The sequence below is a fragment of the Heteronotia binoei genome, chromosome 12 (genome assembly GCF_032191835.1).
Source record: "Heteronotia binoei isolate CCM8104 ecotype False Entrance Well chromosome 12, APGP_CSIRO_Hbin_v1, whole genome shotgun sequence".
NCBI lineage: Eukaryota > Metazoa > Chordata > Lepidosauria > Squamata > Gekkonidae > Heteronotia > Heteronotia binoei.
Window position 1 is genome coordinate 75,466,862 of NC_083234.1, and position 22,650 is coordinate 75,489,511.

The following is a 22,650-nucleotide window of genomic DNA, read 5'->3' on the forward strand; positions in this document are numbered from 1 at the left end:
TGCTGGCTGGGGTGATGGGAGTTGTAGGCAAAAGACATCTGGAGAGCTACCCTTGGCAACCCCTGGCTACCATATGCAGGGTTTTTTTTTGTAGCAGGAACTCTTTGCATATTAGGCCACACCCACCCAAGAGCCAGTTTGGTGCAGTGGTTAAGTGCACAGACTCTTATCTGGGAGAACCGGGTTTGATTCCCCACTCTTCCACTGGCAGCTGCTGGAATGGCCTTGGGTCAGCCATAGTTCTTGCAGGAGTTGTCCTTGAATAGGCAGCTGCTGGGAGAGCCCTCTCAGCCCCACCTACCTCACAGCGTGTCTGTTGTAGCGGAAGGAAATAAAGGATATTGTAAGCTGCTCTGAGACTCTGTCCTTGAAAGGGCAGCTACTGTAAGAGCTCTCTCAGCCCCACTCACCTCACAGGGTGTCTGTTGTGGGGGAAGGAAATAAAGGAGATTGTAAGCTGCTCTGAGACTGTCCTTGAAAGGGCAGCTACTGTAAGAGCTCTCTCAGACCCACCCACCTCACAGGGTGTCTCTTGTGGGAGAAGGAAATAAAGGAGATTGTAAGCCCCTCTGAGACTGATTCAGAGAGAAGGGCGGGTATAAATCTGCGGTCATCTTCTTCTCCTGATGTAGTCAATCCTCCAAGAGCTTACAAGGCTCTTCTTACAGGGCTTACTGTAAGCTCTTGGAGGATTGGCTACATCAGGGGTGTGTGGCCTAATATGCAAAGAAGTTCCTGATAAAAAAAGAAAGCCCTGGTTATGTCTTTGTGAACAGAGTTTGGGAGGTGCCCTGAACCTTGAGGGGCAGTTTCTATCCCTTGCCTCCGTGCATGCTCTACCCGCCAGAATTATTGGCATTTTCCAATGGCCTTGGGTCAGCCATAGCTCTGGCAGAAGTTGTCCTTGAAAGGGCAGCTGCTGTGAGAGCCCTCTCCAGCCCCACCCACCTCACAGGGTGTCTGTTGTGGGGAAGGAAGGTAAAGGAGATTGTGAGCCGCTCTGAGACTCTTCGGAGTGGAGGGCGGGATATAAATCCAATATCTTCATCTACCTCACAGGGTAAATGTATGCCTGTACTCTACCGCTCTCCTGAAGATTGCTTGAAAAGGTAAAGGTAGTCCCCTGTGCAAGCACCAGTAGTTTCCGACTCTGGGGCGACATTGCTTTCACAGCGTTTTCATGGCAGACTTTTAACGGGGTGGTTTGCCATTGCCTTCCCCAGTCATCTACACTTTCCCCCCAGCATCGGTTGGGTACTCATTTAATTGACCTCGGAAGGATGGAAGGCTGAGTCAACCTCGGGCCGGCTACTTGAACCCAGCTTCCGCCAGGATCAAACTCAGGTCGTGAGCAGAGCTTAGGACTGCAGTACTGCAGCTATACCACTCTGCGCCACGGGGCTCCCTGAAGATTGCTTGCTTGTGTGTAATAGCTACATACTGGAGCGTCATCATACTCTAAGAGCACTTGTTCCATTGCTCTCTCTCACGGGTGGGTGTCACTGTCTTCTTTGCTAAGCCTGGCCGCCAGGTGCAGCTTGCGGTGCCGTTTCTTCTGTGAGCCGCAGTGACAAGAAGTCACTGTCGCTTTAGTGACATCTTGTGACAGAACACGGCATTGCAACGCCAGCAAAAAGGGGAAACCCCAATTTACACAATTCCACCATCGAGGAAGCACCATTCGGATGAATGCATCTCTTCCCACACTCAGCCAGTCAGCTATAGGGGGGAACATGGAAATACCACTCGCTGCAATCTTTGTAAGCATATCGGCCGTTGCAGTGATTTTTTTGTTTTGTTTTGTTTTGCTCCTGCGCTTTGAACTTCAGGCTTAAATGCGTTCGCCGCTCAGCCTGCCTAATATTGGGGTATCTTGAGTGTTGGGTGCCGAATGTCAACTGCTCGGGCTTTGCCGGAGCACGTCAGCAGTTTCCACGTTCTTGAGAGAGAGGGGGGGGGAGAGAGAGAGAGCGCCCCACTTTTCTGCAGACATCTATGTCTAATTGTCGTGCCTTCGGGTACCCCACTGGGCCTCCTTGAGCAAAGGAGAGGCCAGCTCCGTGGCTTTCCGTGCCGCGTTCTTGCAAAATTCCATCTCTTCCCGAGACTCCCACACAGACCGACTTCTCTTTGCCTCGCTTTGTTCCTTTGTCTAGAGTTGTTCTCCCCCCCCTCCCCTTTCCAGCTGGTTTGGCTCTGGCTTGTCCCTTCTTTGAAAGGCCGGGGCCTGAGAGCCTTGCGAGTCGGTCCCTTGTGAAGCGTCTCTCGGTCCACAGGAGAGGAGGGGGCATTAGAATCTGGAGACAGAAATGCCACCCCCCCCCCCAGCCCTCTTGCCTGGGCGTGAGTTCAAAGCACGAAGAAAACCAGGCTGGGTTTGTGTTCCTTTAAAAAGCCGAGAGCAGGCAACGCAGCCACCTCCACCCTTTTATTTTTCTCCTCTGCTTCCTCCCCACCCCCCCCGCCCCCTCCCCCAGTTAGAAATCTGGCTTCTAAATTTGGAGGTTTTGGAAGGGTGGACTCGGGTTTCAGCTGAAAGGGAAGGATCTGACAGGAAGGAGCTATGCAGGGCTGCCTTCCCTCCCCCCTTCTTTTCTTTTCTTTTCTCTTTTTTTTTTTAACTGACAGAGGAACCATTTACAAAAGGCTGATTCTCTTGGGAACGGAGAAGCAGGAACGCAACGTCTGTGAGTAATTTCCTGCTCAATATGGCTGCCCTGACTCACTCCGTTCCCCTGGGGTCACAGTGGGACTGCAGCGCTTGCTCACTCTCTCTCTCTCTCTCTCTCTCTCTCTCTCTCTCTCTGTGCCTCTCTTGCTTTTTCTCTCCAGCTCTGTTGCTTTCTTCTCTCTTCTCCCTTTATGGCTAGAATGAGCGAAGGTTTTTCCTCCCCCCCCCCCTTAGCCCCAGTTCTAAACAATAGCAAGGGCTTCAGCTAGAGCAGATGTCAGTTTGGAAAGCTGGGCCCACACAGTCGGGGTGCAGTTTGGGTTCCTAGCCTCGAGCGGGCAAGCCCAGTCTTCAGAACCAGCCTGCCCCAGAGGCCGTCCCCTTTGAAGGCCCGGAGCGATCCGTCTGAAGGAAAGCCACAGGGTCCAGAGCCCTGCTGGGAGAGAGCCGGTTGTTCCCTTTGTGCGAGGACCAGCCGGGGATCGCTTGTGTCAAAACTGAGCCACACCCGGCAGCCTTCCAGGGGGTTTTGTGGACCGAGACACGGAGGCTCGTGGAGATGGGGGCGGGGAGCGTAGCTTGGGTTTTGCATTGGACGGTTCCAAGCACTTCATTCCAAAACTTCGCATTCTGAAATGGGAAGGAATGCATTTTGTGGACACACAGTTCTATTTTTGGAGAGCCCGCGCTGGGAACGACCAGGATAGGAAAGCCCAACTCGCCAGGTCTGATGCACGAGCACGTCTAAAAGTTGGACGGCTTTGGGGCCGGGACGGTCACCTGCTTAAAATAAATTTGGGATCGATTGCCTGAAACGACTACGCGTTCTTTGTTTTCAAGGGTTTCGTTTGGGGTCGGCGCTCCGTGGCAGAGCATGGGCGTTGCACGCGGGAGGTCCCGAGTTCAATCTCTGGCATTTCCTGCTAAAGAGAGCAGGGCTAGGAAAGACTTTGCTCTGCCGGAGACTGTAGAGAGCCACTGCCAGGCAGAACAGACAAAACTAAGTGAGGTGGACTCAAAGAAAACAGCTGTGCATATTTGTTAGTGCATCTTGGAAGAGACATTCCCTCCTATGCTTTAAAATGCTGTCCCCTCTCCACAGTTTTAGTTAAAAATTACTTGTATTAAAACTAGCAACCATTTGTCCAGAAACCCTGATGCCCTCGAACTGGGCTTGTCTTTTCAATCAAAAACATTTTCACTTAGGGGGAAGAAGGACTTCCTTTTATCAGTTCTAACCCGACTGCTCAGCAATTTCATCGAGTGCCCATGAGTCCTTGTATTGTGAGAAAGGGAGTTCTTGTATTGTGTCCCCACGGCAGATGAGGATGCAGAAGTGAAGAGCAATTTAGCTACCCTCATCCCACCACCACATGGCCCTGATCTGCAGAAGGTTAGTTGTGCCCAAGTTCCACTGAAGGCAATGGAGTAGGCTAGTTCCACCTCACCCATGCCGCTTCTAAGTCAATGGGACTTAGTGGCAACTATTAGCTGTCACGTGCAAAACCCTTCGTTGCACTGGACCCTTATATCTGCAAGACCACCTCTCCCTCTATGCTTCAACCTGACAGCTTCACTCATGGACAAAGGATCTTCTGCAGGTGCCAACCCATTAAGTGGGCAAAATCAACCACCGCCTTGTGGGATGGCCTGCCTGACTGACAGTGCAGTCTGACTAGAGCTGTGCCCTTCTCAATCCACCGACTTCAAAGAGGGTTGCCTGGTCCCTCCTGGCAACCAGGGGGGGATGGAAGCAGGAGAGAGGCCCAGCTGACTTGCATTGCTGCCCACATGATCAGGAAGCGACATCATCACACAGTGACATCAGGGGACACTCTGGGATTTGGGCAAAAACTCTATGATACATTTGGCTTCTGCCATGGAGTTTTTGTCCAGATACTAGAACGTTACCCCTGTGTCCCTGACCTGATGACATCGCTTCCGAGTCACGTGGGCAGTGATGTAGACACGTCGCTGCACGTCCATTGGGCGTCCCTCTTTTTTGAGGTGAGTTCTCCCTGCTGGCCAGCTGATCAGCGGCGGGGAGATGGGGCCTGACGGCAGGGGACCCCCACTTCCACTGGAGGGTCTGGCAACCCTAATTTGAATGGAAGAAGAAGAAGATGATATTGGATTTATATCCTGCCCTCCGCTCCGAAGAGTCTCAGAGCGGCTCACAATCTCCTATACCTTCCTCCCCCACAACAGACACCCTGTGAGGTGGGTGGGGCTGGAGAGGGCTCTCACAGCAGCTGCCCTTTCAAGGACAACCCCTGCCAGAGCTATGGCTGACCCAAGGCCATTCCAGCAGCTGCAGCTGCAGGTGGAGGAGTGGGAAATCAAACCCGGTTCTCCCAGATAAGAGACCGCACACTTAACCACTACACCAAACTGGCTCTCCATGGACGTAGATGGGTACATCTCTTGTTTGGGATAGCACTGTAAATCCTGTGGCCCCATGAGCTGCTTCCCTAGCATGTTCTGGCGCATCTCCCAGAGATCCCTAAATTTGGAGCAGCTACCGAGACTTCCGTAATCCAAAGGACATATTTATTTTATTTATGTTATTTAGAGGCCGCCTTTCTCCCTGGGAGTCAAGGTGGATTATGCGGAGTGAGTTGATACAATCCACAGGATTGGAGGGCCAACGAACAATGCAATTGGATTAGAGTTGCAGAACCAACCAGAAGTCTAAAAACAGGACTGAAGCAAAGCAGAAGTCTTTACACGACACATTAAATTATGCAAAAACTACGTAGCGAGATCCTAGTTTCAGCAAGCTAAACGCACAGTAATATAGACCGCAGTCCCGAATAGTTTTTCTAAGTAACTTTGTGAGTCATTTAGCACACTGCAAGCAATATTCCCCCTAAGCTGTGGAGTCTTGTGAGTGAAAATTCTAAATGTCGTGAGCTGCTGGCATTAAAACTGTGAGCTCCTGCATGAATTCGTTTGCCTCCGGGGCCATTTTTCCTGAGCTAAGGCAAAAATGGGTGAGCCAGAGGCTAAAAAACTGGGAGCTAGCTCACGCTAACTCAGCTCAGGGGGAACACTGACTGCAAGTCTGTCGCCTGCATCTTGTACCGTTTTGCATAGTTGGCAGAAAGCCGGGAGAGTGGGGGTCTTTTGACCCCCTCAGGCAGGCCATCCCACAAGGCGGTGGTTGATTTTGCCCACTTAATGGGTTGGCACCTGCAGAAGATCCTTTGTCCACGAGTGAAGCTGTCAGGTTGAAGCATAGAGGGAGAGGTGGTCTTGCAGATATAAGGGTCCAGTGCAGCGAAGGGTTTTGCATGTGACAGCTAATAGTTGCCACTAAGTCCCATTGACGTAGAAGCAGCATGGGTGAGGTGTAACTAGCCTACTCCATTGCCTTCAGTGGAACTTGGGCACAACTAACCTTCTGCGGATCAGGGCCATGTGGTGGTGGGATGAGGGTAGCTAAATTGCTCTTCACTTCTGCATCCTCATCTGCCGTGGGGACACAATACAAGAACTCCCTTTCTCACAATACAAGGACTCATGGGCACTCGATGAAATTGCTGAGCAGTCGGGTTAGAACTGATAAAAGGAAGTCCTTCTTCCCCCAAAGGGTGATGAACACGTGGAATTCACTGCCACAGGAGGTGGCGGCGGCTTCAAGCATAGCCAGCTTCAAGAGGGGATTGGATCAACATATGGAGCAGAGGTCCATCAGCGGCTATTAGCCACAGCTTATCACTGGAACTCTGTGTCTGGGGCAAGTGATGCTCTGTATTCTTGGTGCTTGGTAGGGGCAACAGTGTGAAAACTTCTAGTGTCCTGGTCCCACTGATGCACCTCCTGATGGCACCTGGGGGTTTTTTGGGCCACTGTGTGACACAGAGTGTTGGACTGGATGGGCCATTGGCCTGATCCAACAGGGCTTCTCTGATGTTCTTATGTGACACAGAGTGTTGGACTGGATGGGCCATTGGCCTGATCCAACATGGCTTCTCTGATGTTCTTATGTGACACAGAGTGTTGGACTGGATGGGCCATTGGCCTGATCCAACAGGGCTTCTCTGATGTTCTTATGTGACACAGAGTGTTGGACTGGATTGGCCATTGGCCTGACCCAATATGGCTTCTCTGATGTTCTTATGTGACACAGAGTGTTGGACTGGGTGGGCCATTGGCCTGATCCAACATGGCTTCTCTTATGTTCTTATGTGACACAGAGTGTTGGACTGGATGGGCCATTGGCCTGATCCAACATGGCTTCTCTGATGTTCTTATGTGACACAGAGTGTTGGACTGGATGGGCCATTGGCCTGATCCAATATGGCTTCTCTGATGTTCTTATGTGACACAGAGTGTTGGACTGGATGGGCCATTGGCCTGATCCAACATGGCTTCTCTGATGTTCTTATGTGACACAGAGTGTTGGACTGGATGGGCCATTGGCCTGATCCAACATGGCTTCTCTTATGTTCTTATGTGACACAGAGTGTTGGACTGGATGGGCCATTGGCCTGATCCAATATGGCTTCTCTGATGTTCTTATGTGACACAGAGTGTTGGACTGGATGGGCCATTGGCCTGACCCAACATGGCTTCTCTGATGTTCTTATGTGACACAGTGTTGGACTGGAGGGGCCATTGGTCTGATCCAACATGGCTTCTCTGATGTTCTTATGTGACACAGAGTGTTGGACTGGATGGGCCATTGGCCTGATCCAACATGGCTTCTCAGATGTTCTTATGTGACACAGAGTGTTGGACTGGATGGGCCTTTGGCCTGATCCAACATGGCTTCTCTGATGTTCTTATGTGACACAGAGTGTTGGACTGGATGGGCCATTGGCCTGATCCAATATGGCTTCTCTGATGTTCTTATGTGACACAGAGTGTTGGACTGGAGGGGCCATTGGTCTGATCCAACATGGCTTCTCTTATGTTCTTATGTGACACAGAATGTTGGACTGGATGGGCCATTGGCCTGATCCAACATGGCTTCTCTTATGTTCTTATGACACCAGGCTTCATCTTGCGTCATTCCAGAGGGGCAGCTGTGTTGGTCTGTTGCAGCAAAAATAAACTGGAGTCCTTAAGGACTAGCCATCTGATGGAGTGCTCTTGGCCCAGAGCCCACCTCCTCAGGTGCTGCGGAGCAGACCCTCGCAGTGCAGCCAACTTGGACAGGGCGAGAGAAACGCAAAGCAAACCGGTTCGGCGAAAGCCAGCAAGCCAGTGATTCGCTTACAGCACTGGAAGGCAGAAAGTGGGGCTTGCCCCAGGTCTTGGAGTAGGGGTGTCAAACTAATTTGTTATAAGGGCAGGATCTGCTATAAATGAGACCTTGTCGGGCCGGGCCGTGTGTGTACCTATTTAAGATTAGGTAGCAGACATATACACTTTTTAAAGGACACAGACCAACACAATTAAAGGTTTTTTTTTCCTAACTTAAAATTCCTAACCTAAAACATTAGCACTTGTTGGTCTTAAAGGTGCCTTCTTTGTATTTCTCCCATGGGATCCAGAGAACTGGGCAAAGGAAGCTCTGACTCTTTCCCTCCCTCCCCAGGGGACCAGGAGGGGGAGGAGCCTCAACTAATGGAGAAAATAGAGCTTTTGCCTTGCCACGCTGTTATGCAGAATGAAGCAAGAAATCGGGAGAAAGAAGCAGATGACCACCAGTTGCCCGGTGACCTGATAGGAGCCCTCTGGGGGCCTGATTTGGCACCTGGGTCACATGTTTGACACCCCTGTCTTAGAGGGCCCTCGTCTAGGTGTGCGGACTCTTATCTGGGAGAACTGGGTTTGATTCCCCACTCCTCCACTTGCACCTGCTAGCATGGCCTTGGGTCAGCCATAGTTCTGGTAGGAGTTGTCCTTGAAAGGGCAGCTGCTGTGAGAGCCCTCTCTAGCCCCACCCACCTCACAGGGTGTCTGTTGTGGGGGAGGAAGGTAAAGGAGATTGTGAGCCGCTCTGAGACTCTTCGGAGTGGAGGGCGGGATATAAATCCAATATCTTCATCTACCTCACAGGGTGTCTGTTGTGGGGGAGGAAGGCAAAGGAGATTGTGAGCCGCTCTGAGACTCTTCGGAGTGGAGGGCGGGATGTAAATCCAATATCTTCATCTGCCTCACAGGGTGTCTGTTGTGGGGGGGAAGGGAAAGGAGATTGTGAGCCGCTCTGAGACTCTTCGGAGTGGAGGGCGGGATATAAATCCAATATCTTCATCTACCTCACAGGGTGTCTGTTGTGGGGGAGGAAGGGAAAGGAGATTGTGAGCCGCTCTGAGACTCTTCGGAGTGGAGGGCGGGATATAAATCCAATATCTTCGTCTACCTCACAGGGTGTCTGTTGTGGGGGAGGAAGGGAAAGGAGATTGTGAGCCGCTCTGAGACTCTTCGGAGTGGAGGGCGGGATATAAATCCAATATCTTCATCTACCTCACAGGGTGTTTGTTGTGGGGGGGTGGAGGGAAAGGAGCTTGTGAGCCGCTCTGAGACTCTTCAGAGTGGAGGGCGGGATATAAATCCAATATCTTCATCTACCTCACAGAGTGACTGTTGTGGGGGAGGAAGGGAAAGGAGATTGTGAGCCGCTCTGAGACTCTTCGGAGTGGAGGGCGGGATATAAATCCAATATCTTCATCTACCTCACAGGGTGTCTGTTGTGGGGGAGGAAGGTAAAGGAGATTGTGAGCCGCTCTGAGACTCTTTGGAGTGGAGGGCGGGATATAAATCCAATATCTTCATCTACCTCACAGGGTGTCTGTTGTGGGGGAGGAAGGTAAAGGAGATTGTGAGCCGCTCTGAGGCTCTTCGGAGTGGAGGGCGGGATATAAATCCAATATCTTTTATCTTCTTCTTCTTCTTCTTCATTGGCCCCCTCCTTGCACACATGCACACTCCTTCCCCGGACAGGCGGGCGTGTGGTTCCTTTATGCTGCTTCTTGCCGGCATTGATCAAAAGAGAGCGGTTCTCCGCTGCTGCCCCTCCCAAGGGAAATCAGAGAGACCGCCCCAGAGGCCTCGGCGATGTCCCCCAGATGGAGAGGGCAGGTGGCGACGGCTATCAGCAGTCCGGGGTGGTGGTGGACCTTAGCAGCTGCCGGGCAATGCTGACCCCGCGCTGCTGGCGCGGCAAATCACGCGGAGGGTGAGGGAACACGCAGACCTCAGCGTCCTTCTGGGGTCAGTTGCACTGTGCCTTTCAGGGAGTTCCTGTTTATGTCTGAAAGCGCCCGCTTAAACAAAAAAAAAGGTCTTTCATCTTTCAAGTCAGTTTCTTCTCTCTTAATAACCTAAGAGATCTTCCTGAGCGTGCACCAGTGCCTTTGCGTGACTGAAGGCAGAGGCAGAAGGAGGAAATGGTTCGCCAGTTTGGCGTAGTGGTGAAGTGTGCGGACTCTTATCTGGGAGAACCGGGTTTGATTCCCCGCTCCTCCACTTGCACCTGCTGGAATGGCCTTGGGTCAGCCATAGCTCTGGCAGAGGTTGTCCTTGAAAGGGCAGCTGCTGTGAGAGTCCTCTCAGCCCCACCCACCTCACAGGGTGTCTGTTGTGGGGGAGGCAGGGAAAGGAGATTGTGAGCCGCTCTGAGACTCTTTGGAGTGGAGGGCGGGATATAAATCCAATATCTTCATCTACCTCACAGGGTGTCTGTTGTGGGGGGAGGAAGGTAAAGGAGATTGTGAGCCCCTCTGAGACTCTTCAGAGTGGAGGGCGGGATATAAATCCAATATCTTCATCTACCTCACAGGGTGTCTGTTGTGGGGGGAGGAAGGTAAAGGAGATTGTGAGCCCCTCTGAGACTCTTCAGAGTGGAGGGCGGGATATAAATCCAATATCTTCATCTACCTCACAGGGTGTCTGTTGTGGGGGAGGAAGGGAAAGGAGATTGTGAGCCCCTCTGAGACTCTTCGGAGTGGAAGGTGGGATATAAATCCAATATCTTCATCTACCTCACAGGGTGTCTGTTGTGGGGGAGGAAGGGAAAGGAGATTGTGATCCGCTCTGAGACTCTTCGGAGTGGAAGGTGGGATATAAATCCAATATCTTCATCTACCTCACAGGGTGTCTGTTGTGGGGGAGGAAGGGAAAGGAGATTGTGATCCGCTCTGAGACTCTTCGGAGTGGAGGGCGGGATATAAATCCAATATCTTCATCTACCTCACAGGGTGTCTGTTGTGGGGGAGGAAGGGAAAGGAGATTGTGAGCCGCTCTGAGACTCTTCGGAGTGGAGGGCGGGATATAAATCCAATATCTCCATCTACCTCACAGGGTGTCTGTTGTGGGGGAGGAAGGTAAAGGAGATTGTGAGCCCCTCTGAGACTCTTCGGAGTGGAGGGCGGGATATAAATCCAATATCTCCATCTACCTCACAGGGTGTCTGTTGTGGGGGAGGAAGGGAAAGGAGCTTGTGAGCCGCTCTGAGACTCTTCGGAGTGGAGGGCGGGATATAAATCCAATATCTCCATCTACCTCACAGGGTGTCTGTTGTGGGGGAGGAAGGTAAAGGAGATTGTGAGCCCCTCTGAGACTCTTCGGAGTGGAGGGCGGGATATAAATCCAATATCTCCATCTACCTCACAGGGTGTCTGTTGTGGGGGAGGAAGGGAAAGGAGCTTGTGAGCCGCTCTGAGACTCTTCGGAGTGGAGGGCGGGATATAAATCCAATATCTCCATCTACCTCACAGGGTGTCTGTTGTGGGGGAGGAAGGTAAAGGAGATTGTGAGCTGCTCTGAGACTCTTCGGAGTGGAGGGCGGGATATAAATCCAATATCTCCATCTACCTCACAGGGTGTCTGTTGTGGGGGAGGAAGGGAAAGGAGATTATGAACCACTCTGAGATTCGGAGTGGAGGGCAGGGTATAAATCTATGGTCGTCTTCTTGTTGCTCTTAAAAATGCCACTGGAAATGTTCGGCCTCTGGTTTCCCAGGGTGCCTGTGAATGTATGGGTTCCTGCTACAAGAACAGGCAGAGGAAGCAAAGTAAGCCAGTTATTTTCCAACTCATGAGCTTCTAGCTGGGTCATCCAGTGAGCCTTGTTTTCCCAGAGTTCCTCTTTAGAGAGTCTTCAGCCTTGTGGTTGAATGACATCATGGAAACTTCCCTCAGCGAGTTGAGCTGTATTTCTTCCTTGTGTCGAGAACAGGGTTTTACTTCTTCGGGTGTGTCCAGACGTCGTTTCTGCACCACCAGAAATGTTCTCAGAAATGGATTTCTCCCCACCCTACCCGCAAGCGTTTAGGCTTTACTTCTATTTTGGACATCAACAGGGCTTTTTGGGGGAAGGGGGGTAGGAAAAGCTCAACAGGAACTAATTTGCATATTAGGCCACTCCCTCTGATGCCACCATTGTTTCGCACAGGGCTTTTTTGAAGTAAAAAGCCCAGGAGGAACTGATTTGCATATTAAGCCACTCCCACTGACACCAAGCCAGCCAGTGCTGCATTCCTGTGCGTTCCTGCTAAAAAAAAAAAGCCCTGGACACCACATGTTCATTCTCTGCAGGCTGTGTTTCCAACACGTGTCGCAAAATCAGATTGCACTGTGAGGTGTACATGTGAAAAGCCAGTATAGATCCCTGCAAATGCTGATGTGTCGGATGTCTGTGATCTTGTGCTGCTGTGTGGGGTGTGTCACACCTTTACACTCATCCCCGTTTTCTTTTGTACACAACTGAATCTTTTATCATCGCACAAAACATAAGGATGAGGGTGGTATTGAATATATGCAATTCCTTCAGCATACGGACATCATTTACACAAACAGCTAAAGTGGCTCTGCGTGTGCAGTTTAAAAAAAATATTTTGCATGTGTATGCCAGGGCTCCTAACTGTGTAAAATAGAATAAGAACAATGCCCTTGCCCCAAAGAAAAGCAAGCTCCGTGACTATCCTATCCGTCTGCTTCTGCACTGCGATGCCCTGTCTCTGTCTCGCTTTCTCAGGTGCTGCACTTCTGAGGCCCCCGTTGCATGTCGTGTCGCCTGTAGAGGAACCCTAAAGCATCTGCCACGGAGTTGCGGCATTGCAGGCCGCTCTGAGATGCACAGTGGCCCAGTTGGCGTGGCTGGGCAGCTCCCAGGGGCTCTTTGCTGTAGCGGTTAAGAGTGGCGGACCCTGATCTGGAGAGCCGGGTTTGAGTCCCCATTCCTTCATGTGCAGCTGGTGGTGTGACCTTGGGCCAGTCACGGTCCTCTCAAAGCTCCTGGGAAGCAGGATCCAAATCTCTGCTTCCCCGGTCCAATCGCCAGCCCCCTGCTGGTTCGAATGACCCAATTTATTTATTTATTTATTTATTTATTTATTTATTTATTTATTTATTTATTTATTACTTTCCATTTATATCCCGCCCTCTCCGCAAGTGGACTCAGGACGGCTTACAACATCATAAAAACAATCAATTCAATAAAACATATAAAACCATAATTTACTTATATCAATTTTAAAACCATTCTATAGCCCTGTTTCAGTCCAATATAGGCGGTATTGACTTCTCGACCAAGATCGCCAGCATTCTGTAGGATGTCCGGTGGCAGCCTTTTTTCAATCAAACCGCAAAAGCCTGTTTAAACAATTCGGTCTTACAGGCCCTGCGGAACGCAGACAAATCCCGCAGGGCCCTTATAGCTTCTGGGAGGGTGTTCCAAAGTTCTGGTGCTGCCACCGAAAAAGCCCTGGATCTTGTTATACATAGCCTGGCTTCTTTTGGGCCAGGGGCAGACAGCAGATTTTTTGTCCCTGATCGCAGTGCTCTCTGCGGGATATATGGGGAAAGGCGGTCCCATAGATAGGCAGGTCCCTGACCATAGAGGGCTTTAAAGGTTAATACCAACACCTTGAAGCGAACTCGGAACACAACAGGCAGCCAGTGCAGCTCTCTCAGCACTGGCTGAATGTGCTCCCGTCGTGACAGCCCCATTAACAGCCGTGCCGCAGCGTTCTGCACTAGTTGTAGTCTCCGGGTTAGCGTCAAGGGTAGCCCCATGTAGAGAGCATTACAGTGATCTATTCTTGAGGTGACCGTAGCATGGATTACCGTCGCTAAGTCGTTGCGCTCCAGGTAAGGGGCCAGCTGCCGCACTTGCCGAAGATGAAAAAAGGCAGATCCAACAGTGTCTGCCACCTGAGCCTCCATTGTAAGGGAGGACTCAAGGAGCACGCCTAAGCTGTAGGGACCTTAGGGACCGGTATCAGTGGTACCCCGTCAAGGGCCGGCAGCTGGATCTCTCTCCCCGGACCGCCCCGACCCAGGTAGAGAACCTCCGTCTTCGTCGGATTCAATTTCAGCCAACTCAGTCTGAGCCAAGAAGCCACGGCTTGTAACGCCAGGTCTAGATTTTCCAGGGTACAGTCAGACTGGCCACCCATCAATAGGTAGAGCTGGGTGTCATCCGCATATTGATGGCAACCCAGTCCGTACCTCCTGACGATCTGGGCAAGAGGGTGCATATAGATATTAAATAGCATCGGGGATAGGACCGCTCCCTGCGGCACCCCACAACTAAGAGAGTGCCTCTGGGATGTTTCCTCCCCTATCACCACCCTTTGTCCCCGATCTTGCAGAAAGGAGGTCAGCCACTGTAAGGCAGATCCCTGAATCCCCACATCGGCAAGGCGGCTAGTCAGCAGCTGATGGTCAACCATGTCAAAAGCGGCTGACAGGTCATAAGAACATAAGAGAAGCCATGTTAGATCAGGCCAATGGCCCATCCAGTCCAACATTCTGTGTCACATAAGAACATAAGAGAAGCCATGTTAGATCAGGCCAATGGCCCATCCAGTCCAACATTCTGTGTCACACAGCGGCCAAATATATATATACACACACACACAGACACTGTGGCTAATAGCCACTGATGGACCTCTGCTCCATATTTTTATCTAACCTCCTCTTGAAGGTCTAATAACAACAGCACTGCAGAGCTGCCCTGATCCAGATGTCGCATAAGGTCATCTATGAGAGTGACTGGAACTGTCTCCGTCCCGTGACCTGGCCAATGCCGTTCTAGCGCGGGAACTCTGGCTTGTATATAGTTGGCCCCGTGGGCCCAGTTTCCCAGTCTTAGTCTAACCGTTGCCAGGCTGTTCCCTCGATAAAGAGCTTTGATCGCTGCAACCCAGACCCGCTATTTAACAGAATAAAAACGGGAAAGGGAACTATGCAAATCGAGCTCTCCTCGAAGGAAGGGCAGGACCATAAAGCATCCTAAATATGCCCCGATACCCCAAGGCCAAGGAGTTCAGTTGGGAGCAGGAAGTGGGGAAAGTCTTCCCCCTGCACCCCGCCCTGGGTCTTTCCCCTGTTCTTTGCACCATCCTGTCGCTGCCGCCTAACTTCCCTCCTCCCTGTGTGCTCTTCCCTTCCGCCTTCCAGATGAAGACTGGCCCCTTCGCGGAGCACTCCAACCAGCTGTGGAACATCAGCGCAGTCCCTTCCTGGTCCAAAGTCAACCAGGGCCTCATCCGCATGTATAAAGCTGAGGTGAGTGAATAGGCACACCGTTTCTTTTAAAATGTTTATTGTTTGGTGTGGTTTTTTTTTTTCAATTCTGTTTTTCAACCCACGGCTTACGGCAATGAAGCATGCACACGCACAAATGCAAAGGTCAGTTCAAGCAGAGTTTTAAGAGAGGCTGAGGACTTATGCAAAGGTGAGTTCAAGGAGAGTTTTAAGAGAGGCTTGGAGAGAAAGTTTGGTGTAGTGGTGAAGTGTGCGGACTCTTATCTGGGAGAACCGGGTTTGATTCCCCACTCCTCCACTTGCACCTGCTAGCATGGCCTTGGGTCAGCCATAGCTCTGGCAGAGGTTGTCCTTGAGAGGGCAGCTGCTGTGAGAGCCCTCTCAGCCCCACCCACCTCACAGGGTGTCTGTTGTGGGGGAGGAAGGGAAAGGAGATTGTGAGCCGCTCTGAGACTCTTCGGAGTGGAGGGCGGGATATAAATCCAATATCTTCATCTACCTCACAGGGTGTCTGTTGTGGGGGAGGAAGGGAAAGGAGATTGTGAGCCGCTCTGAGACTCTTTGGATTGGAGGGCGGGATATAAATCCAATATCTTCATCTACCTCACAGGGTGTCTGTTGTGGGGGAGGAAGGGAAAGGAGATTGTGAGCCGCTCTGAGACTCTTTGGATTGGAGGGCGGGATATAAATCCAATATCTTCATCTACCTCACAGGGTGTCTGTTGTGGGGGAGGAAGGGAAAGGAGATTGTGAACCGCTCTGAGACTCTTTGGAGTGGAGGGCGGGATATAAATCCAATATCTTCATCTACCTCACAGGGTGTCTGTTGTGGGGGAGGAAGGGAAAGGAGATTGTGAGCCCCTCTGAGACTCTTCGGAGTGGAGGGCGGGATATAAATCCAATATCTTCATCTACCTCACAGGGTGTCTGTTGTGGGGGAGGGAGATAAAGGAGATTGTGAGCCCCTCTGAGACTCTTCGGAGTGGAGGGCGGGATATAAATCCAATATCTTCATCTACCTCACAGGGTGTCTGTTGTGGGGGAGGGAGATAAAGGAGATTGTGAGCCCCTCTGAGACTCTTCGGAGTGGAGGGCGGGATATAAATCCAATATCTTCATCTACCTCACAGGGTGTCTGTTGTGGGGGAGGAAGGGAAAGGAGATTGTGAGCCCCTCTGAGACTCTTCGGAGTGGAGGACGGGATATAAATCCAATATCTTCATCTACCTCACAGGGTGTCTGTTGTGGGGGAGGGAGATAAAGGAGATTGTGAGCCCCTCTGAGACTCTTCGGAGTGGAGGGCGGGATATAAATCCAATATCTTCATCTACCTCACAGGGTGTCTGTTGTGGGGGAGGAAGGTAAAGGAGATTGTGAGCCGCTCTGAGACTCTTCGGAGTGGAGGGCGGGATATAAATCCAATACCTTATTATTATTATTATTCCCGGCACAGCAGAAGGAGCATCAGCGACTGCCTTTGCTCCTTCTAGCCCCGCTGACGGTGGGGGCTCGAAGTCTTCAAGCCACAAGCCCTGGCTTCTTTCTTCTCCTCCCATCCCTTGGGGTCCCGTGGGGGGAGACTCCCCTTTATCACTCTCAGTGTCCCGGAGGGCTTGTCTGCTTGAGATGTGTCGTGAGTCAGGTCAGGCTCATTCACACGATGGGGACAAACACGGCCATCCCATGGCCTTTGCCACTCTGGAAAACAGTGCGGGAGAGAAGGCAGAAGTCGTTGGGTTAGAACGGATAAAAGGAAGTCCTTTTTCATCCAAAGGGTGATTAACACGTGGAATTCACTGCTACAGGAGGTAGTGGCGGCTGCAAGCACAGCCAGCTTCAAGAGAGGATTGGATAAACATCTGGAGCAGAGGTCCATCAGTGGCTGCTAGCCACAGGGTATTGTTGGAACTCTCTGTCTGGGGCAAGGATGCTCTGTATTCTTGGTGCTTGGGAGGGGCAACAGTGGGAGGGCTTCTAGTGTCCTGGCCCCACTGGTGGAAATCCTGATGGTGCCTGGTTTTTTTGGCCATTGTGTGACACAGAATGTTGAACTGGGTGGGCCACTGACCTGAACCGACATGGCTTTTCTGATGTTCTCATGTTCATCCATCCCTTTGAGCGGCACCCCCGAGCTGCAGCGAACAATGGAGTGCTTTTGTGGGTTCCCCAAAGGTGCGTGTGAGGTGAGCGGGACCAGCAGATGACTTGTGGCACAGGCAGCGTTCCTTCCCTCCAAGCTGAATTAATGTGAGCTAGCTCACAGTTTTTTAGCTTCCGGCTCACACATTTTTGTCTTAGCGCAGGAAAAATGGCCCCAGAGCAAACTGATGTAATCAGCCGCTCCCAAGTGTAATGCCAGTGGCTCACGAAGTAGAATTTTTGCTCACAAGACTCCGCAGCTTCGAGGGAACACTGGACATGTCTTGGGTGGACAAGCCCTCAGGCCAAGGTCAAAGCCAACCCTTTGAGTTGGGCGCAGGAACCAGGAATAAAATAAGGGTTACCTGCAGGCTCAGAAGGATTGGTCTGGGTATGTAAGTGCAAAGCGTCAAAAGCGTCAAAGTCTGTTGCTCTGGTCGTGACTGTGAAGCCAGAGGAAAAGGGAGAGCAGTGGGGATATTGAGCTGACTCAGGAACAGGCCAAAGGGCTAAGCATGTTTCTGGAGCTGCCCTTTCTCAGCCAGATGCTCTCCTGTTTCCTCCTCCCACCCTTCCTCTTCACGCTCGGCATCCTGCATTTCTTCTGTTCTGGACGGCATCCCTTCTAAGGCCTCATCTGGACCTTTCCGCTTGCAGCTTTGCTCAGCTCCTCTTTGTCCCCTTTGCCCTTTCAGCCACCAGACTAATCCGTGCAAACAATTTATCTTTCTTTCTGACTCCGAGCAGGTTGACCTTTTTTGCAGCTGCATCCATAACACGTGCCCAAATGGTTGGTCGCTTTGCATTGGCGACACTTTTCCAAAACGCTTTCCTCCTGGCCAAGTGAAAGCAAAGGGTCTCGACGGCTTCCTCGTCCAAGTGGGATAAATTCTGCAGCATTCCAAATTGAAAGATCTGAGATCGGGAAAGTGTCGTGATCCTGGGCCTAGTGAGGCCTACAGGCTCCAGAGAAGCCTGCCTAGGAGTTACTAAAGAAAGCCTACATCTCCCAGGATCCCCTCTGTCCCTCTCATTGGGTGACAAGGGTTTGGAGGGAAACTAACCCAGAGAGGGGTGGGACCTGGGAGGAGAGCATAAAAGGGCCAAGCACAGACAGGGTGTGTTCTTTCCTGGAGAGGCTGCAGGCTGAGAGGTTTTGTCTAGAAGGCTACGCTGGAGGCAGGCTGTAGTCTGGAGAGCTTGCAGCTGGGAAGAGATCCCTCACCCAAGGGAGGTGGTGAGTTTGGTTTTAGAGTAGGGAATGTCTAGTTAGTTGCATCAGGGCTTCTGTTTATTTGCACCTACCTTTGCCGTATATAAGAGCCCCGTGGTGCAGAGTGTTAAAGCTGCAGTACTGCAGTCCTAAGTAGGGTTGCCAAGTCCAAGAAATATCTGGGGACTTTGGGGGTGGAGCCAGGAGACATTGGGCGTGGAGCCAGGAACAAGGGTGTGACAAGCATAATTGAACTCCAAGGGAGTTCTGGCCAGCACATTTAAAGGAACAGCACACCTTTTTAAATGTTTTCCTTCCATAGGAAATAATGAAGGATAGGGGCACCTCCTTTTGGGGCTCATAGAATTGGACCCCCTGGTCCAATCGTTTTGAAACATGGGGGTACTTTGGGGAGAGGCACTAGATACTATACTGAAAAATTGGTGCCTCTACCTCAAAAAACAGCTCCCCCAGAGCCCCCGAAACCTCCAGATCAATTCTCCATTATACCCTATGAGATTCAATTTCCACCTAGGGAATAATGAAGTGCTCAGCAGACGTTTCCCTCCCCCCCACCTCATTTCTGGTGATTCTGAAGCGAGGGATTGGCCCCTCTACTCACGAGTTGCTGCCAACTTCAAAGTACACAGACACACCAACCCAAGAGGAAGCCTTTCAATCGGAGACTGAAGCCTCCGGAGGAGGAAAAGCACAGGTCCTCTGGGGGCGGGGCTTCCCCCCGCCAGCTAGCTGACTGGGGGCGGGAAGGAGTCTGGGAAAGCGGAAGAACCCCCGCTGGGGATTGGCAAGCCTAGTCCTAAGCTCTGCTCACGATCTGAGTTCGATCCCCGGCAGTAGCTGGGTTTTCAGGTAGCCGGCTCAAGGTTAACTCAGTCTTCCATCCTTCCGAGGTGGGTAAAATGAGTCCCCAGCTTGCTGTGGGGGGTGGGGGAAGTGTAGAGGACTGGGGAAGGCAATGGCAAACCACCCCGTAAAAAGTCTGCCATGAAAACGTTGTGAAAGTAACGTCACCCCAGAGTCGGAAACCTTTCCTTTCCTTGCTGTATATATATTTCACTGTTTTTACCCACTTATTATTTGAGCACTGTAAATAAACTGTTGTTATACTGCTTGGGTCCCCACGTCTCCTAGGTCCCAGTTAAGAGGTATTTATTAATAAGGATGGTTGGGTGCCCCGGGGCCCTCCCATGCAGACCCTGACCAGAGTGATGGCAGCCAGTAGAAGGCCCTCCCAGGCCCCTGCTGTGTGACAGAAGGGGAGGATCTGGTGGTGATGAGCAAAGATCGAAAGGCTCACAGCACCCAGTGGTGGGTTTAGGAAAGAGGGTAGGGGTGATAATCTGTGTTCCCTCTAAGCTGAGTTTGTGTGAGCTAGTTCAGTTTTTTAGCCTCAAGCTCACACATTTTTGTGAGAGCCAGTTTGGTGTAGTGGTTAAAGAGCCAGTCTGGTGTCGTGGTGAAGTGTGCGGACTCTTATCTGGGATAACCGGGTTTGATTCCCCCCTCCTCCACTTGCAGCTGCTGGAATGGCCTTGGGTCAGCCATAGCTCTGGCAGAGGTTGTCCTTGAAAGGGCAGCTGGTGTGAGAGACCTCAGCCCCACCCACCTCACAAGGTGTCTGTTGTGGGGCAGGAAGGTAAAGGAGATAGTAAGCCGTTCAGAGTCTCTGATTCAGAGAGAAGAGTGGGGTATAAATCTGCAGTCGTCTTCTTCTTCCTTCTTCTTCTTCCTCCTCCTCCTCTCAGGAAAGATGGCCCCAGAGCAAACTAATTTATGCAGCAGCTCACAACATTAATGCCAGTAACTCACAACATAGAATTTTTGCTCCCAAGACTCCACAGCTTAGAGGGAGGATTGGTGACAATGCCGCTTTTATCAGTGCTCTTTTTTAACCCTGCCTTCCTCCTCTTTCTTTCCAGTGCCTGGAAAAGTTTCCTGTGATCCAGCACTTCAAGTTTGGCAGCCTGCTTCCCATCCAGCCTGTCACATCTTAAGGAGGCCGTTTCGGGGACGAGGCGCAGAGAAAGCGGGCCGCAGCCGGCGCTCTTCTCCTCCCTTAACCCCCACCTTGCCACCCCCACAGCCCCTTCTTTCCTGTGGGTTACCTCGTGTTAGCATATGGGGCAGGACGAGGTGGGGAAGAAGCACTTGAGGATCTCGCATGGAAGGGGGGGGGGGACCCCGTTAAAATGCAAGATCTCTGAGTGACCTTGGACCATGACAATCCGGCACCGTGTTCCTCGCTGCACCTCCCTGCGGAACCCCCCTCCGTCCCCAGCATGTTCAGCCTCTCGCCGCTTGTGTTTTATTTTCGAAGGCCTGCTGTAGACAGCTCTGGGGGGAAATACAAGTGCTTTAAATGGAGGGGCGAGGCGTGTAGCGCTAAGACTGTTCAGGGTGCGTGTGTGGCTTTTGGCTTTGTTTTCCTTGAATCCGCTGGAAGGCTGGACTTTGCGGGGCGGAGGGGGCATAAAGACGGTACAAGAGTATTTCAGACTGTTAAGGGCCAACTGGACGTTTTGTCTTGCAGCCCCCTTGTCGGTAGCCTCCTTGACCGAAGTTTCTTTCTTTGGACTTACCGGAGGGAGGCAGGAGGGAATCAGTGCTAAGGGGGCGACTGCATATCGTAGGTTTCCCATAGGGGGTGGGATCCTCCAGCCAATGGAAAGAATCCAGCTAGAGACTCGTGTGCAAGAGGCCGGAGAGTTGAGGCTACGCAAGCACAGCTGTCTTCCTGTGTGTCATCTGTGTGTGCGTGGTAGACGAGCCCTGCAGCCTTGCCTGCGAACTGTCCAGATGTGGGTGGAGACTGATGGGGTACCCCGTGCTGTGACATCAGTTATACGAGGCTGGTGGTGGATCAGATTCTTTCTATTCCTCTCTGTCTCTCTCTCTCTGTCTGTCTCTCTCTCTCTTTCTGTCTCTGTCTCTGTCTCTCTCTCAGCTCATGCCCGCGATCCTCCCACCTCATCTCAGCCAGGATCAGAGCAGGACGAGTGCACCCTCCTCCCTTTTTCCTGGCCTCTAAAAACCTCCCCATTTCTGGCTTGGCATATATATCAACTTTGGATGATAGGAGCTAAAACTTTCAGAACGGCCGCTGATGCTCGTTCTGAGATTTCTGGTAACATTCCCTTTTTTTTTTTTTAAAAACAACCTCATATTTCCCTCCCCCCCCCCCCCCGCCCCAAATAGCCAAGCCATCTATAGAGGCATTTATCATCTCTTGAAGCCAGAAAAAGCCAACCAAGCTCTCTGTCTTTCTGGCCAGCTTCTTAGCGCTCAGTAATCTCGGGCGTCTCTGGAATACGCGTCTTGATCCAACGGTTCAGCTCGTTCAGCTGTCGCGCCTCTCTGCTCAGGATCCACTCATAAAGGATCCTTGCAACTCTGCCTGTACAGTAGGCTGCGATGGAAAGGACGAGATTCAGCCCCAGAGATAAAATGGGATTCTGATGAGTCAGTTAGACAAACCCCTTCCCTGGCAGCCTGTTGTGACCTCGAGGTGCCGCGTGCCGTTGCGTGTTCCTTTCCAACCTGAAAAGCGCAAGTCCCCCATCCAGGTGCACTTCCTCTCCAGCCAGATGTGACATCCTGCCTTTGGGGTCTGTAGCCTGCCTGGGCCTACAAAAGCACAAGAATGGAGCCCCTTGCAGGTGCGGTTGGCAACTCGTAAATTTATCTAGGCCGGTTTTAAAGGACCTAGTCCTCAGGGAGGCAAACCTTGACAAAAACCCTCTGGAGGATATCTGGACCACCACGGCAAGGTGTGGACAAATCTGGACTATTGTTTTTTTCTCCCTTAACTGTAAGGTAACGCCGGAGACCTCTGATTCCTGGCAGTGACAGGTAGAAAGGGATCGCTAGAAAGGTTGCTGCAAAGCCAGGCGGCAAAGACTTGCTTGAGTTTGCCTACGTCTCTCCTAAGTCCAAGCTTGACAGGAGTTCATAGTGTCACGTTGAGCTTCTGGTTTGGGCATCGGCTTTTGCCCCTGCCTATCCTGTCTTCGCCTGCATTTGGGAGGAGTGAGTACATTGCATCCCAAGGAAATGGGGGGGCGGCAGGGCTGGATTGGGTCTTCTCCCCTCCCCCCTTGTTGGCACATGCAGGGGACTGAAGCAGCTTGCATCACTTGCGACTGCAGTCGGTGGCCTCCAGCGT

The 22,650-nt window shown here is 51.6% G+C and overlaps 1 protein-coding gene across 1 annotated transcript in view; it reads left to right on the forward strand.

Annotated features, from left to right (window-relative positions):
* LOC132580435 (serine/threonine-protein phosphatase 2A activator) overlaps positions 1-20,881 on the forward strand; it is a 60,301-nt gene extending 39,420 nt beyond the window's left edge. Inside the window, exons 9-10 of the mRNA XM_060251231.1 lie at positions 15,029-15,136; positions 20,408-20,881. Coding sequence (XP_060107214.1) covers positions 15,029-15,136; positions 20,408-20,482 — 183 coding nt within the window. The 3' untranslated portion in view covers positions 20,483-20,881. The remainder of the gene's footprint in view (positions 1-15,028; positions 15,137-20,407) is intronic.
* The last annotated feature ends 1,769 nt before the right edge of the window (positions 20,882-22,650 follow it).